At 31.6% G+C, this 17,707-nt stretch overlaps 2 protein-coding genes across 3 annotated transcripts in view; one reads left to right on the top strand and one right to left on the bottom strand.

Moving 5' to 3' along the window:
* The window catches only part of LOC107850649, a 9,996-nt gene extending 6,772 nt beyond the window's left edge, over positions 1 to 3,224 (top strand). For both annotated transcript variants that reach the window (XM_016695328.2, XM_047400540.1), the window contains 2 exons: positions 1,121 to 1,358; positions 2,696 to 3,224. In XM_016695328.2, the coding sequence (XP_016550814.2) occupies positions 1,121 to 1,358; positions 2,696 to 2,835 (378 nt within the window). In that variant the 3' untranslated portion in view covers positions 2,836 to 3,224. The remainder of the gene's footprint in view (positions 1 to 1,120; positions 1,359 to 2,695) is intronic.
* A 4,012-nt stretch (positions 3,225 to 7,236) lies between these two features.
* Positions 7,237 to 17,376, bottom strand: LOC107851674 (transcription repressor KAN1). The gene is made up of 6 exons (XM_016696756.2): positions 16,032 to 17,376; positions 15,716 to 15,792; positions 14,782 to 14,827; positions 13,433 to 13,607; positions 9,929 to 10,028; positions 7,237 to 7,824 (listed from the first exon to the last, which is right to left on the bottom strand). The coding sequence occupies exons 1-6, from the start codon at positions 16,912 to 16,914 to the stop codon at positions 7,705 to 7,707; spliced, it is 1,401 nt and encodes a 466-aa protein (XP_016552242.2). The 5' UTR covers positions 16,915 to 17,376; the 3' UTR covers positions 7,237 to 7,704.
* Between the last annotated feature and the right edge of the window lie 331 nt (positions 17,377 to 17,707).

Below are 17,707 nucleotides of genomic sequence, written 5' to 3'. Positions count from 1 at the left end.
AAAATCTTTTAAGGTTTCGTGTCTTGACTTGCATATTAGATGTTAGTCCGTTTCCTGTGAGGTAGAGCTGCTTAATTAGAAATGATCATTTTTTTGGTTGCGAAGTATTAACTATACCACTAGTATAACGTGCAGCGTGCTTATTTTCAGAAATGCTGCAATCAAATGTCAATGACTCTTATTATATTTGCGTAGAGACCTCAATTTTACACCCGAAAAAGAAACAATGTTAAGACAAGGCTTGCTCTATGAAGTGGCTGACAAAACTAATAATAGTGGAACTTTATCTACGGCGCTTTCATCCCTTTTTCATTCTAAACATAGTGCTCTCATGCTGACCCTTTAGGGACCATAGACTTCATGAACAGTTTCCTACCATCCACACTTCACAATAGAAAATCCTTCTCGGTCTTCTGGCTATTCTAGATTGCTTTATCTCCCCGTATTCAACATATGCATCAGCAGTCACTTTGAACCGAGGACTTGTACAATAGTGCATTTCATCAATTCTGCGTCTTCACATGAAGAAGTATTGCGATAAAGCAAGTGATCCGTCTACTTTTTCTACCTTTGATAAATGTTTCACATTCTATGAAAGACGAAAGTTAGGAGAACGAAAAGGGAGTGTTTACCAAGAAATCAAGAATCTCTGTTTGCGAATAGTTCCTCGATAGGCACATACTTTTCACATGAGTGGTGATTATATTCTTTTTTCAAAAAAAGGAATATCATCATCAGTCATCACTCAACCCTTATGAACTGAGTGCAAGAATGCGATGAATCCTTGTTCTGATTGTGTGGAGTGTGTGACTTCATCAAAAACAATAAAATTGTGTGGGGCAAGTGTGTAGATTCTAGTGCCATTACCAGAATAATTTTGAAGTCGTTTCTTTTAACGTTCTTAACTAGCAAGTTTTCAATCATTCCCGTGTGTTAAAGCTGCTGTTTGAAGAAATTGATGTCTTTGTCTTGAAACTATGGAGTCGAACATTCAGACTTTCTCTGCTCAACCCCATATGGTAGCTTTTTTATCATGAACATTGATCCAGGTTATTTTTCTTCTGAAACTCCTTAGTTTGTGATACTAACTTGTTTTTTCGACTGCTAAAAATTTATGTAGGTGGGGACGATTGCTCTCCTTGCTTTGACAGGATTGCTAGTCTTTATGGTTTTCTTTGTCGCAGCAACTGTCAACGCCATTGTGATCTCTCTTCTCATGTCATTAGCGGCTGCAGGCGGATTCTTGGCTCTTTTCTTTGCCTCCCTAACGGCTATTTATATTGGCGCTCTATTGGTTGCTGTATTTGTCATTTCCACTACTACAACCATAGCAATTTTTGCTGTGATTGTGGCTACAGGTATACAGAAGGGAGTTTGTTTGCTGCCTTCGGTTTGAGCACGTTATGTTATTTTTCGCACGTTTTGGCTTTCACATTATGTTATTTTACCCGCAGTTTTAATTGTCAGTTTGTCTTTTACCATCCCAAGTGCGGTTTGTCCTATTCTCACTGTGTCAAATAAATGATTAACCGAGATAACAAGAGCTGAAATAACCATCCATGTTGCATTTCAGTTTAAACGAAATTTCATTCTAAACACTATCGAGTCATGAAACTGATATTTTGTCTTTCGTGACGTTGGTAATCTGAGTAGGAGCTGGTTTCGTCATTGTAAGTATGTTTCCCGTAGATTCTCAGTCTTAGAAAAGAAGTTATTCTCAAAATATATGGTTTCCTTGTAGTATAACAATTGATTACCGTGTTGCCTATCACCGTTGATTGATGATAATATTGTCATGATTCTGCATTCCTCCATGGATTTCCTAGACATATTATGCATCGTAAATACATGCCGTGCATGCAAGGTGTAACCGTGATATTTTACAATTGAGATAGAGCTAGACAACACCATGATGAGACTTGAGAGTTGATGCCTGCACATTCAAGTAAAGATCCATCTTGTCTGTCTTCAGCGAGTTGCGTATATATCTTACTTTTGCGCGAGTCATTTACACCCCTGTTCCGAACCCATACCTCTCACAGTATGCAAAGGATAACGAAAAGAGAGGTTCAGAAATTTTAAATTCCCTAAGGCCATATATTCTTTAGAGTCGATGGTCAAGAACACAAGTGAAGTATCACGTTTTTTACGAGTTTCTAGCCGAACTATTACTAGCACCAATTATTTATCAGAACACACCTCAATTACCAGTTGTTTCTCTTTCCTACTTGAAATATCAGCATTGTTGAGGTAGGAAACGTGCTAAAACGTGATACTTCAGGTGTGTTTTTTACCATCATCTCTTTTCTTTACCTTAAACTTATAGGTTCATTTGGCGGTTAATTGACTAAATGTAAGAACGAAGTTCTGGAAAACTTTGGTTTTTCTGGGTGCCAATTAGTACTGGGTTCGGCCAAGTCATTCGAGGACGGCTCCTTTTCTCCCTTTCCTCTTCAAAAGTAGACTTCTTTTGTCGCGCGAACTAGTGGAAACTTGATGTGTTCTTAGTTTTCCTATGTACTTATCCCCGCTTTGCGTGATCCTTTGATTTCGTATTTCCTTATATTGAACTGTCCTTTTCATTATGCTTCCTGTGAAATGTGTTGTCTAGTGAAGCTTCAAGTACACTGAGCGTGTCGCTTCCTCTGCACCATTACGCCTCTGAATGACTTATCTCATGTTACTTGTGCCTCAGGTTGGATCGGATTCTTCTGGACAATATGGCTGGCCACAAAGAAAAGCGCAAGTCTTGCCAAGCGCTCATTGAACGCGACAGGATCAGCACTATCCGCTTATTCTTCCTCCAGACAGGTTCGACACAACCATGATGCATGATGAACCATGCTTACAATCAAGAAAGAAGGCCCCAACTTCTACGAATAAGAGTCTTGAATGGTGATACCTACTACCATATGTATTTACATTTCAGTGCCTTAACGCCTTCGCGATGATATACATATCGATGATATTTGTAGCTTGTCGTGCGTTAAGGTCTATGTATATTTTAATAGTAAATGCATGTGCAGCAAGATTTCATGGGGCCTTTTGTTATGGTTGGAAACTGGCTTGTAAATTGTTCTTGAGAAATCAGTTAGCAAGTAATAGTATCTGTTTTGAACACTAGAAAATGTTGAAAGAGAATGTAAGTTATTGTGTTTGTTGAATTTGAGTCATGATATTTGACATCATATTACATTTTGAATGCAAGTAATATTTTTAGTTTACTAATCTCACTTTATATATCTTTTATATGGATGCCATGTGACAGGTAAAGTTGCTGCCATGTGATCAGGAGGTCACGGGTTTGGGTTCAAGCCTTTGAAACAGCCTCTGGCAGAAATGCAAGGTAAGGCTGTGTGCAATACTCCCTTGTGGTGGGGCCCTTCCCCGGACGCCGCAGTGCACCGGGCTGTCCTTTTAATCTCACTTTATATGGATGGTTATTTTTATGTAGTTTATTGGTTGTCATGGTTCGATCACTTCTTTTTCCACCAAGTGATTGCTTACGGATCTTGGCATACGATTTGGGTTGTTTCCCTCTCGAGTTTGAATCTTAGCATTCAACAAGTCTGTACAAACGATCTAGGATTGGTAAGGCAATATACGACCATCTTACAAACGATCTAGGCCTGTATTGGAGTTCGTTTAAGGTGCAACATACTTTCCATTTTCAAGAACTGAGCAAACTAAGAAGTCTTCTCTTCGGTCTGCCTGTACTGCCTCGCCCTCTGTCATACGATCTAGGCCTGTATTGGAGTTCGTTTAAGGTCAACATACTTTCCATTTTCAAGAACTGACCAACTTAGAAGTCTTCTCTTCGGTCTGCCTTTACTGCCTCGCCTTCTGTCATGAGCGTCATATAGCCGTTCTAGACGAGTCGAGTAGAATGGGGTATTTATAGTGAAGTTCATTTCTTGACGATCAAAGATTGTGCCACTTTTATCTTTATGCGAATTCAAATTAATTGGACTTTAGAATATTATATTGAATGACTGATTAGGAAATTAAAATGAAAGCCGTCATGTGGAGTACGTATTTTGAAATGGAAAAATTATAATGAAAACTAACATAACATCTTAATTTACTATATTAACACAAATCTCCCCCCTTAGAAAATAATTACAAAAATACCAATTAATTATGTATCTTCGTTGGATGCATTATGAACTAATCTATGTATCTCGACAGACCCAAAATTGAAAATAATGTATGGGGAGCTAATTATGTATCTTTAAAAAGGAAAAATATATCTGCGTTGGAGTATCGAGAGCTAATTATGTATGAGGAGCTAATTATGTATTTCGACAGATCCAAAATCGATATTTTTTTTAATTAAATTTCAAACTGTCGGAATTTATGTTTTTTGTCCAAAATTATAGTCGAATACCATTCGAACATCATCGAGCTCAATAGCGTGGGCTTATAACACAAGTGGGCCCATTAATTTGGTGAAATGTTGGGCCATCTCAAATGGTTGGTATAAATAGTATATATTTTATACCAAATATACATATACTATACATATATATACACACTAGATGTACATATACATACAACTATACACTATATATACACCTTAAAGTATATCGATAGACTATACTTCGATGTCCAATGATACATTTAGTTAAGTTCCCTTTTAAAATTTATTATACACACACACACACACACTCTTGATATACTTTCAGGTGTTTATGTAGTGTATAGATGTATGTATATGTATATATAGCATATATAAATAGATATGTATATATGTATATCGATAGAGTGTGTGTGTGTATACAAAATGTACATGTATTATACATATCTATATATACACGCTATACATACACCCGAAAGTGTATCGATACTGTATACCTCGATGTCCAATGATACACTTAAGTTCCCTTTTAAAATTTATTATATATATAGTTCAACCTTCTATTTTATTTTTCATTTATCTTTTGGCACTTTTTTAAAACTCAAAAGTACAGAGAAGGCCAAAGGGTTATAAATTAAAGAACAATGTTTGACATTTTAGGTGTCAAAATGTGGTCCCATTTGACAAAAATGGTCAATAAGGTTTTCAATTTTAGCCCCTTAGGATACTAAAATTGTGTATGAACCTTGTTTCAAATTCAAATAGTTCATATTTCGTACATATCTTGGACCAAAAATAACAAATTTTCTTGGAAAAAGAGTTCTTCTTTTTCAATGTGGTCCTGATATTAACTAAAGGGGAAAAGAAAGAAAGGACAGTTTTTGATATAATAAAATTATTTTACCATGGGTAAAATTATTGGGCTCTAAACCACTAGATTTGGCATGGTGGTTCAGCGTTATGTCCCTTAAGCAAGAGGTCGTGAGGTTCGATTCCCGCCTCTGGCGAATGGAGCAAACTCTGTGACCAGTTCCTTACCGCTTAGTGTGATGACAGAGGAACGGAGGATTAGTCTCACGACTGCCGGCTGTGGGGATACTTTGGAAAACCAAAAAAAAAATTATTGGGCTGTAATGGAGTGTTGCCTCGCTTTTCGACAAGATAAGTTTGGTAGTAGTATAATATTAGCAGTATCTTCGTAGTTTTTCGTCCCTCATTTACTGGTACTATCTGTTGTTTCTTGTTGTTTGATTATGATATTATTTTGTTTTAGTTCCTGACTTACTATTATAATCTTTTTTTAATGCTATTTGCGATTATTCGTTATATCTTCTATACTTTTGTATGTTCCTTTTCATACTATTTCGATCGCGTTACTTGAGCCGAGAATTTTACGAAAACAACCTCAAGCTCTAACATATATGAGTATACGTAGTAGCCTGCCTTTCAACAATCTCACTCGTAGAATTACATTGTACTCCCTCCGTCTCAAATTTTCTAATTTGATTTTCCATTTTACTTGTCATTTTTCATTAATCAAGAAGAGACAATTTTTTTTTTCATGTTTTACCCTTTGCATTAATTACTTTTTCTTCAAATTAAAATATAAACATCATTTATAGGGGCACTATGATAAACTAGCCATGTTATTAATTATTTTTCTTAATCAATGTGTCATCTCAATTTGGGATGGAGGGAGTAGGGGTGTTCATGGGTCGGTTTGGGTCGACTATTGGTCAAAATCATAACCAAACCAACTTAGTCGGTTTTTAAATTTCTAAAACCAAACCAAACCAAACAAAAAAATAACCGTCGGTTTGATTCATGTCGGTTTAGTTTGGTTTGGTTCGGTTTTTTTGAATTATAACTTTAGCTAATGATCAAAGTTGAAAATTAAAAAAAATAAATCCAATCTAACATATGAGATGTTAACCGAGTGTTGTATCTCAACCTTGAAACTAAGATGTCAATTGAGTGTTATACTGCGGCAAAACTTTGAACAACACCATATGAATGCTTCTAAAAAAATATTTTAAAACTACATTTAACAGAATGATATGATAAACCTCCAAAAGGTGAACACATAAACTTCTTGCTCAACAAGGTTTAAAAAGAAAGTTAAAATTAATGATTGTCTATAGTCAAATGAATCTCAGGTATAAATTTCAATATACAACAAGATATATTATTTTTACAATTAGTATCATTTGTCATTGAAAGTGCGAAATTCACTTGGAATCTCATAAGGTACTATCAACTAGATGAAGAAATGACTTAATGTGTTACGACTAAAGTTAAATCAAGATTAAAATATAAAATGTAACAAATATTTATATTATATTTATGAATAATACATAAATAATTATAATAATATATATATATATATATATATATATATTGGTTCGGTTTGTTATTTTATCGGTTATTTTAGATTAAAACCAAACCAAACCAAATTAGTATCGGTTTTTTAAAATTCAAAACCAAATCAAATCAAACCTAACCAAATATCGATTTTTTTAATCGATTTGATTTCTATCGCGGTTCAATTTGGTTAAAAACCAAACCATGAACTCCCCTAGGAGGGAGTAGATGTTATTGTTGCTATCTATGTTGCCAGTTGCCACATTAAATTTCTTTATTTATTATTAAATACTTATATTATCAAAACAAAATTACTTAATGTTCTTATTTATAATATTAGTACAATTTTAATCCCTTAATATTCTTGCCGTCAACAAATCGTCTTGTATTTGTCATTGTCATTAAATAGCGCTAGCGTGAAATAAGTGTACTGCACATCTCGACTAGAAAAAAAAAGTCTAAATTTATCTCTCAACTTTTAATTATGATAATCTAAGATCGAAGAAAGTAACAAAAAGTTCAACGATAAGCAAAAGTTGCTTAATTTATGTGTAACTTCATATAAACATCGCAATGACACGTCATAATATAAGTTAAAATTACACTGATAATATAAAAAAAAAAAATTACCATCAAGATATGAAAAAAAAAAAAAAAAAAAACGTTAACCACTTAGGTTAAAATATGAAATCGAAAACCTAAAAAAAAAAAATTAAATAAAATTAAATTAGCTATGTTACCTAAGGTAATAAATAAATAAGACATCTCCACTTTCTTTTTCTTTTTTGCTTTCTTTTTATATATATAATCTGTTAATATTTTCATATTCATAATACCTTCTCTTCTATTTCAAAATTACAGAAAATGAGAAGATACACAAAATTTAATGATCAACTAAATAATCAAGATCAAATTAGAGTGATATATAATTTCGTCTTAATAGCAGATGCTCATGCTTTGATTCAAACGATACGATTTTTATATTTTCAATCTTGCTCCTTTTCAATCCAATCTGGTCTTCCTAATGTAAATTCCAAACTTGGATTTTTTTGATGATCCAAATTGGAACTTATATTGTAGCTTTTTGGCCTTGATGAATTACATTCCTGCAATATATAGTAAGACAGATAATATAGATTGCGGTGATATGTTTATATGAGATAACAAATAGTAATTGTATAGACGATTACTTTAATATGTCGGATTATACATTAGACTGTTTTTCTTAATCGTGTTCAAAAATCTTAAAAATACAGATAATATAGATTTCGTGAGATATTTATATGAGATAACAGATAGTAATGGTATAGACGATTACGCTAACATGTAGGAATATATATTAATTAGAATGTCTTTCTTAACCGTGTACAGAAATCTTAAAAACAGATAACATATACTAATGGTATAGATGAACACTCAGACTGTATATTAGAGCGTCTTTCTTAACTGTATACAAAAATCTTAAAAGACCGATATAACATAGATTTTGTGAGATGTTTATATGACATAATAACTAGTAATGGTATAGACGATTACTCTAATATGTAGGATAATATATTAGAATGTCTTTCTTAATCGTATACAAAATCGTAAAAGATATATGACATAGATTAAGTGAGATGTTTATGAGAAATAACAAATAGTAATGGTATAGCTGATTAATTACTCTAATATGTAGGACTATATATTAGAATGTCTTTTTTAACTGTATACAAAAAACTTAAAAGACAGATAATATAGATTAAGTGAGATGTTTATGAGAAATAACAAATAGTAATGGTAAAGACGATCCAATATGTAGGACTATATATTAGAATGTCTTTCTTAATCGTATACAAAAATCTTAACAGACATATAACATAGATTGCATGAGATGTTTATATGAGATAACAGATAATAATGGTATAGACGATTACTCTAATATGAAGGACTATATATTAGAATGTTTTTCTTAACCGTGTCCAAAAATCTTAAAAGACAGATAACATAGATTAGGAGAGATGTTTATGAGAGATAATAGTCTAACAGATAGTAATGGTATAGACGATTACTCGTTTACATAGGACTAATCAAATGTATTTCTTAGGAGTATCCGAAAAATCTTAGAAAACAGATAACATAAATCGAATAATTAGATATAAGTTAAATATATACTACTTCTAGTCCATATTACATGTTGTTTCTTAGGAGTATCCGAAAAATCTTAAAAGATAGATAATATAGATTAAGTGAGATGTTTATGAGAGATAACAAATAGTAATGGTAAAGACGATTACTCCAATATGTAGGACTATATATTAGAATGTCGTTCTTAATCGTATACAAATCTTAAAAGACAGATATAATATAGATTACGTGAGATGTTTATATGGGATACCAAATAGTAATGGTATAAACGATTACTCTAATATGTAAAACTATATATTAGAATGTTTTTCTTAACCATGTACAAAAATCTTAAAAGACAGATAATATAGATAAAGTGAGATATTTATGCACGAGGGATAACAAGTGGTAGAGGTATAGATTATTACTCATATAGTTAAGATTATTAGACTGTCTTTTTTAACTGTGTCCAAAAATCTTAAAAGACAGATACAACATAGATTAAGTGAGATATTTATACAAGATAACAGATAGTAAAGGTATAGACGATTACTCTAATAGGTAGGACTTTCTATTAGAAATTTAGAATGTCTTTCTTAACCTTATACAAAAATCTTAAAAGACAGATAACATCGATTAAGTGATATGTTTATGAGAGGTAATAGTCTAACAGATAGTAATGGTATAAACAATTACCCGTGTATGTAGGACTAATCGAATGTATTTCTTAAGAGTGTCCAAAAATCTTAGAAGATAGATAACATGAATCGAATAATTAGATATAAGCTAAATATATACTACTTATAGTACATATTATATGTTGTTTTAAATTTAACCTATGTGACATTTTAGAAAATCAAGAAGCATATACATTACTTTAATTTTGTCCTTTCAAATTCAGCCTTGATATTATTCCAATCAGTGAAGTAATTTAGTGAGACGTTTATGAGAGATAACATATAGTTGTGGTATAGACAATAACTCTTATAGTTAGGATTATTAGATAGAATGTCATGCTATTTTCAAAAATCTTAAAAGACAGATAATATGACCGACAAAACGTTGGTCGATTAAAAGTAATAGAAAAGTTTGAGTGCAAAATACCTCTATTTGGTGGCTTAATCTTTGTTGAGATGGAAAACTATGTGATCTCATAAGGACATTTGCATCATTTGAGTTAGCTTGTAACCATCCTTCTCTACTACTGCAAAAATTTCAAAGTAAAATATGTGTTTTTTTAGTCCATCTTATAATAAGGTAAGAATTAATTGTTCATGATTACATGAGAAGAAAATGGTTTATTTTTCTACCAATGTTGTGACACAATTTCCCTCACATTATTGGAGCGTGGATAAAATAATACAAGCATCCAACACTTGGAAAATATTACAACACGTATTGATCTGACCGACTCTGATAACATGTATTATTGGTCGTTGAGGCCTTGGTTGGGAACCCCGAGGCCCAACATAGCTTTCGAGAACAAAATCAAGTGGCAGATATATATATCAGCTAAAACATGAGCAAAACATGAATTTTTCGATCATTTTGTGTAACTTCTTTAAGAGTATGGTTTACGTACATTTTTTCTTTTTCAGATCCTATGAATATATTGGATATGTTGTTGTGCTGTTATTATTGTTGATGTGCATATTTTAAAATAGAGACGAATTTTAGTGTACAAATTACAAGTTCATCTAAATTAAGTTATTTTGTCTCATACGTAATATATATATATATATATACCAAAAAGCTCACTAGATATATAGAATTAACATTTCTCTAAACCGTAAATCAAATAGATTGTGATAGAATTTCAAATTCAACCAGATAAAGTATAATTCTAGATCCGCCTCTATAAATGAAGCAATAGTATCTATGTTACTAATATTCCTCTTAAGAAGCTATAGCAAAACACAAATAATACACATTATTAATTACAATATTTTTATTTTATGTAATTTTTAATCCTAACAATGAACACAACATTTGAAATTTGACAGTACTTGTCAGTTAATTCAACTTTAGTTTTTTATAAAATAATTTCAGACTGGTCAAAGTAAAACTTTTCAACGTACAATAGGACAAATAATAGAAGTCCTTCTTTCAACTACTCAAGTAAAAAAAAATGTACAAAATCATCTTTTTAAAATCTGCAGATTTTGGTATCCTATGTTTATTTGTTGGAGTTTTATATACCCCTAAGTTAATTCCCTACTAAAAAAAAAATATGAAATTAGCAATTGATAAATTTTATAGCTAAATAGTAAAATTCATTGCTAATTTTATTTAGCAACAAAGAGCAATTGATTATCATAAAATTTTGTTAGTCTCGAATAAATTAGCGACAAAATTCATAGTAATTTCATGTTTTTGTAGAGATTAAATATAATTTAAGAACATAAAATTAAAATTTTTGAAAATAGCCTCTTACAGAAATACAGGATAATATAACGTTTTTTTAAGAATTAAGAATTTAATTAAGGAAAAATACAATTTATAAAAGCTGACTATATATCCTAATATGTATACATAGTAACTAGATCATATCAAGATTTGATTGTTTTTTCCTACTTTATGTAGATGAAAATTAATTAAACAAATGAAAAAAGACAAACACACGTCCACAAAATTAAATAAATATTACTTTGAGAAAAGCAAAGCACTTAAGTCAAGATACTGTTTTTTTTTCTTGGACTTATTTGCTAAAAAGCAAACCAAAAACAGAAAGAAAAAGAAAAGAAAAGTTTATTACTCTCTTTAATAAAACAATTCTAAAAATCCACAAAAGGGAAAGAATAAAGAAAAAAAACAAAGAAAAAAGTGCAGCAATAATCTTTACTTTCTTATCAAAATCCTAATTAAATTACCATTTGAGTACTCTAATTTAAAAAAAAAAAAAAACTTTATATGCGTCAACAGTGTAAAATAAAAAATTAAGTGATGGAGCTATAATTTTACGGATTCGATAGAACTCTATAACTTTAGACCAAATTCTATATTCAAGTGTGAGTCCAGGAATCTGATTATACGTTCACGTGAATGAAGTAATTTTTACTCATACCTTATATATGTTTTAAAAAATCTACTAAATGCTTATAAATATTAAATATGAATCCAATTATTATTAACTTGAAATTTCTATAAAAATATGTAGAATTGAAATTTTGGTTCCGACTCTATTTGTATTTGTATTAATCAAGAAATCAACATAATATTTATAAATGCAATATAAAATTCTATAAGCTATCTTTTTTAGAATCTAGGACTCATAACTCAAAATCCTAACTTCACTTCCACTCACTATCAGATCATTTTTATCTACATAGTTTTATAATATTACGTGAAAATCTGATAATGTAAAAATTCATTTAATAATGTGAGGGGTCGTTTGATTGGAAAATAATAATTTATTCCACCATTCATATGTGATAAGTTATTCCATCACTATGGTGTCAATGGTGGGATAAGTTATCCCGGTATTAACTAATACCTCCAACTAAATATGGAATAAAATAATCTTTCATTTTATCACAGGACTACTTATCCGTTATACCTCACACCAAACGATCCTGTATAAAAGTAAACAGTCTTTGTACCTGAGTTTGTTGCATCTAAATCGAGGGTCTTTAGGAAACAGACTCTATACTCCACGAGGTATTGTTAAGGTTTATGTATATTTTATCCTCTTTATACCTCATTTATGAGATTTTACTGAGTATATTATTATTCTCGAGTATATATAAGTAAAATATTTGAAACAAGAATAGGAAAAAAAGGGTAGAAAATAGTACAAGATGTGTAATTAAAATTGGAATATAAATGAAAGTGGAAAATGAAACATAACAAAAGCAAAAGCTGCCACAAGAAGTCTTTTATTCTTTAGAAAACAAATATGATGGACGTGGGTTTTGCATATTTATAAGATTCATGCAAAAGAAAAAGAAACCTACATATCTATTTATCACCCTTTATTTATGTAAAACTCATTACTCCATCATTACTTCAAAAGTTAAAAAGTCAAGCCCTATGTACTCTTTTTGATTTTCGATATTAGTAGAAAAGCTCGATTAAATTCAAATTTATTCAAAAAATATTTTATTAGGAGATAAAACGCTTCTCAACAAAAGTAACTCTGTATATAGCACCTACCTACAAGCGAAACCTGCATTTTATAACTCGAATATAAAAAATAATTTTACATTATCAGTGTGACGTATCTTTTTAAAATTTAAGCACAACCCCAAAAAAATTATTTTGACGGACTTTTCGTTATAAATCCCTTATCGACAAAACAAATTTCTGACCTGATATCCATCGAATGTTCGGGTAATTTTAGTAGTAACCAGAATTCAGTTGTCTGACTACACCAGATTCACGTCCTAAAAAGCTCACTAGAGAGAGAACCCACTAGTCTATAAGAAAACCTATGATGGGAAAATCATGGTGGTCTAGAACTCTCAGTCAAAAGGACTTCATTTTCAGGTATAATTCAAAACCTCTAAATAAGGACGAAAGCAATTATATTTTGAATAAATATTATGAAATAAACATTAATAGCTCTATATACTAAAAGTAATGACAACAATTTTATTTATATGAATGTACCTTGAAGAGTTACTCCAAAGAGTATGGGTTGCAGTAGACGGATAATCTGGTTCGGGTTGTAAAGATCCATCTGATCCTCCTCTCTGATCCATAAACCGGCATAGACCCGCCCGGTCGCCGCCTCCCGTGGACCCTATTGTTGAGAGATCATCTTCTCCTGATCCATCTGATTGCCCTAAAAGAAAATAACAAATAAAAAAAAGTTTTATTATATGGTGATCAATGCACATTGTATAATGATATTTATGAAACTAATCATGCATTTATGCCTAATCATAGACATAGTAATAATTGTTCCTAGTATATAAGGTAAAATGCAAACATATGTTATCTTATGTTTTGCGAAACTAATCATGATAAAAGTTGTACTTCCTAGTATATTATAGGCATAATACATAAACGTATCGTTTAACTTGGCTCAATCGACATACCCTTCAACTTTAGGTGAGCACAAATAGATATTTAAACTTGTATAAAGTTGAACAAGTAGTTACATGCATCAACTTTAGGTGTGCACAAATAGATAGTTAAACTTGTACAAAGTTGAACAAGTAGTTACATGCATCCTACATATCAAACTATCAATTCGCATCCTACGTGGATATCCAATGTGTATTATGCCACGTAGGATATGCGTATGTCTATTTGTTCAACTTTATACAAATTTTCATGCCTACTTGTGCACATAAACATAAAGTTAGAGAACATAGATGTCATCAACTGAGACCAAGTTTAAAGACGTATTTATGTATTATCCCTATATTATAAGTCAAATAAATTGCAAACATATATACACATATACAGTGGCGGACCTAGGATTTAAGGATTTTGGGTGTTTAAAAAATTAAAAAATTGAAAAAAATAAAAATCACCGGACGTCCCTTCAGTGGAGTTGGGAAAGATCAACTTAAATGTCAGTGCACCCAACCAACTTTTGTTTTAGTGGGTGCTTTATATATTTTATACCAATTTTAGTATATTTTCTATATAATTATACATATTCCGCGTCGAGTTTAATGGGTGCCGGAGCACCCCAAAAGTATACGTAGATCCGCCCCTGCACATATAATGCACACCAGCTTGTTCGGACTCTTGAAAAATGTTGCCGCACCTATGTCGGGTCCTTCAAAAGTATATTATTTTCTTAAGGATCCGATACTCATCTGTTCACAATTTTCTGAAAAATCCGAGCAACATCTAAATTCTAATGCATGTACACGAAATATATGAAAATCAAACATTGTTATAGACATCTAAGGGTACAAAATACGTTTAATAAAACTGAATATTATTGTCAACGAAAGTAAAAAAGGGAAGAAAAGTAAAAGAGTTAAAGCAAGACAACTTACCAGAGGAAACTGCAGGTTTGTCAGTTGTTTTAACAGTGCGATACATCTGCATTGGGAAAGGAATAATTTTCTTTTTTTCAAATGTTTAACACAAAAATATCTCAAGAAAATAAAAAAATTAAGTACCCTTTAAACTTAAATTGTGAAATAATATTAATGTTCATTTTCAATCGAAGTAGCTAAGACCAGTGGCCGATCCAGAATTTAAGAGTCATGGGTATTCGGAAAGTTCAAACACATATACTGACACCCAAAGTTTTAAAATTCAGCAACTTTGGGTTTCACGAGTGTTTTTTCTCCATCTTACACCACTTTTTATGCAATTTCTTATATAATTATACCTATTCTGCGTCGAGTTTAACAGATATCTGAGCATCAATATTTTCAACCTAGGTCTGCCCCTGACTAGGACCACAACTCATAAGATGTTATATAGACAGTCTAACGACTTTCGCTGTTTAACTCATGACTTATAAGTTACACGAAGATAACTTTATTGTTGCTCGGAATCCAATACTCCAAGTCAAATGCTTCTTTCTTGGAATTGTTCCATTAATCACGAGGCATTTTTTTTGTATTATTGAGTAATGATGACTTACTTTTTTCTGTTACACAAAACCCCTAGACAACAACACCCCCCCAAACCCCCAACCCCCATATTTTTAACCCTATGTATATTTTTAACATTTATTTTAAATTTTTTATTTTTAATGTCTGAGAGTATCAGAAAAATCAGACTTGTTTCTTTAATTCATTCACTCAGTCATTCACTGTAATTTTATTGGCTACTGTGCCGGAGGAATTCATCCTTAGTTAGGGACTTTTGACAGAGAAAAAATAAAAGTATTTGGACAAAAAAAATAAAAAAATTCTTTTTGTTGTCTAATTAATATTTATTCTAAATTTTAATTTTGATTTGGCTAATTATAAGTACCTGTAAATGGCTTTTGACATGAGCTAAAGTAAGATCTTTCACATCCATTAGCTCCAACACTGATTTTGGTGTTGCCCCTAAAAAAAAAAAAAATCAAGATTAGACATTTTTCATCATTTCCCATGTCAAATATAATGCTGTGACAAACCCCAAATCTCAAAAAAATTGAAATGACAACTTACAGATTCAACTGAATTCAGTATTTTCAACAAACGGTAAACTCAATTATAGAGGCGAATGTAGCCTTTTGACACAAAAAAAAATCACTAAAATTTCAACAAATATTAATTATGATTAAATTCTGGATCCGACTTACTTTCATGTCCACCAAGAAGCTCAACAGCATGAACAAATCTTGCATGAAGAGTACTAGTCCATCTCATTCTTGGTGCTCTCATACTTCTTTTAGTTGGAAGTTTTGGTAAGAATCTTGATCTCATCAAACTATGAGAATTTGCAATGTTATCATGATGAGAATGACCTAATCCTCCTACATGACCATATTGACTATGATGATGATATGGAAGAGGATGATGATGATGATGATGATGTGGCATGTGATACGCCGATGATGATATCCCATTAAACCTACTATTGAAATAAGGCGAAGGCGAACAAGAAGAAGATGATGATGATGACGGTGATGGGTAAAAACACATCTTTGGATCTTTCTCTTTGTCTAAAGTTGAAGCCAAGAAAGGAAATGAACGGTTGTGATTGTACACTGGGATACCCTTGATAGGGCGTAAACCGTCTGATACATCTAACGACGATACCCCATGATTTATTTGGTTCATTGGTTGAACCATATGGCTATAATTTTGGTATTGGTGCTGGTGGTTGTTGTAATAAGGGTTTCTTGGTAGGTGGTCTAAAAAAGTACCCCTTCTTGTTGTTGTTGTCATGTCATCATTGGTGATGGCGTTGGTGACGGTTGTGGTAATGGTGGTAGTAGTAGTGTTAGTGGGATGAGCTAACGAGAGTTCAGTAAGGCAATTACTACTGCCAGTTGTCTTACTGAACTCCGTTACTAATCTCTCATGATTTTCACCCACTTCACTGACACAACAACGACCACCACCACCACTCTGGTGGTTGTGGTGGTGGTCTAAACTATTTGGTGGACTAATGTTGAGAGAAAGATCAGGAATTGGCTTTGTAGATGATGGGGTTTCAATGAAAGCCCCTTCTAAGGGCATCTTTACAAGATTTTCAAGAATGTTTTCCTTTAATATTTTTCTAAAATAGTAACAACTTTTCTTTTTCTTCTTGTTGTTTTTGCTTTGAGTGAGCTTTAACTTTAACACCAAAACCCCAAATTTATGATAATAATAATAATAATATCCCTAGCAGAAAGTTGAACAAAAACACAAACAATAGATGTAGAAAAAGGAAGAAACCAAAAAGAAGTACAAACTTCAAGTTTGATTTTGGGAGCTAAGGAAAAAAAAAAGTGAGAGGAAAAAGAAGTTCTTTTATCTTCTTTTAATAGTGGATATGTTAGTATGAAGAAGAAGAAGGGAATATTATAAATATATTTTTAAAAATAATTAAAAAAAAAAAAAGAATTCAAGAAAGGCAATGGATGAAATGGAAAAGAAGAAGAAGAAGAAGAGAAGAATTTTGGGGTTATTGTGTGTTAAATTCCTTGGGAGTATATCTTGGAAAATGACACTAGAACAAGGTGAGGCTATTTTCTTAATTTTCTCTCTCTCATTGTATAGTCAAAAGAAAAAACAAAAGTACATAAATTTCATAAATATACAAACAAAAAAAGAAAGAAGATGCTAAATATAAATGACCAAGAAAATAAGTGTAGATTATCAATAATGTAGTATGTACATTGACATTTTAAAGATTTACTCCTTCTGTTTTAATTTAACTGTCTTAGTTTTACCAGACATAATAATGATAATAATAGAATACTTACAGTATTAGTGGGGTCTAAAAATCGTAGAATGTACGTTGACCTTATTATTTTTGTGAGGTAGA

The sequence above is a fragment of the Capsicum annuum genome, chromosome 12, assembly GCF_002878395.1.
Source record: "Capsicum annuum cultivar UCD-10X-F1 chromosome 12, UCD10Xv1.1, whole genome shotgun sequence".
Lineage (NCBI taxonomy): Eukaryota > Viridiplantae > Streptophyta > Magnoliopsida > Solanales > Solanaceae > Capsicum > Capsicum annuum.
The sequence above is the reverse complement of the archived record's forward strand: the minus strand, read 5'-3'. Positions and strand labels throughout refer to the sequence as shown.

Bases quoted from the DNA above. Each gene is read 5' to 3' on its own strand.
- LOC107851674 (XM_016696756.2), bottom strand. From the start codon at position 16,914: ATGCCCTTAGAAGGGGCTTTCATTGAAACCCCATCATCTACAAAGCCA. The intron at 14,828-15,715 runs GTACTTATAATT...TTCCCAATGCAG, and splicing joins ATGTCAAAAGCCATTTACAG to ATGTATCGCACTGTTAAAAC. The intron at 13,608-14,781 runs GTAAGTTGTCTT...ATTTTCTTTTAG, and splicing joins CAAACCTGCAGTTTCCTCTG to GGCAATCAGATGGATCAGGA.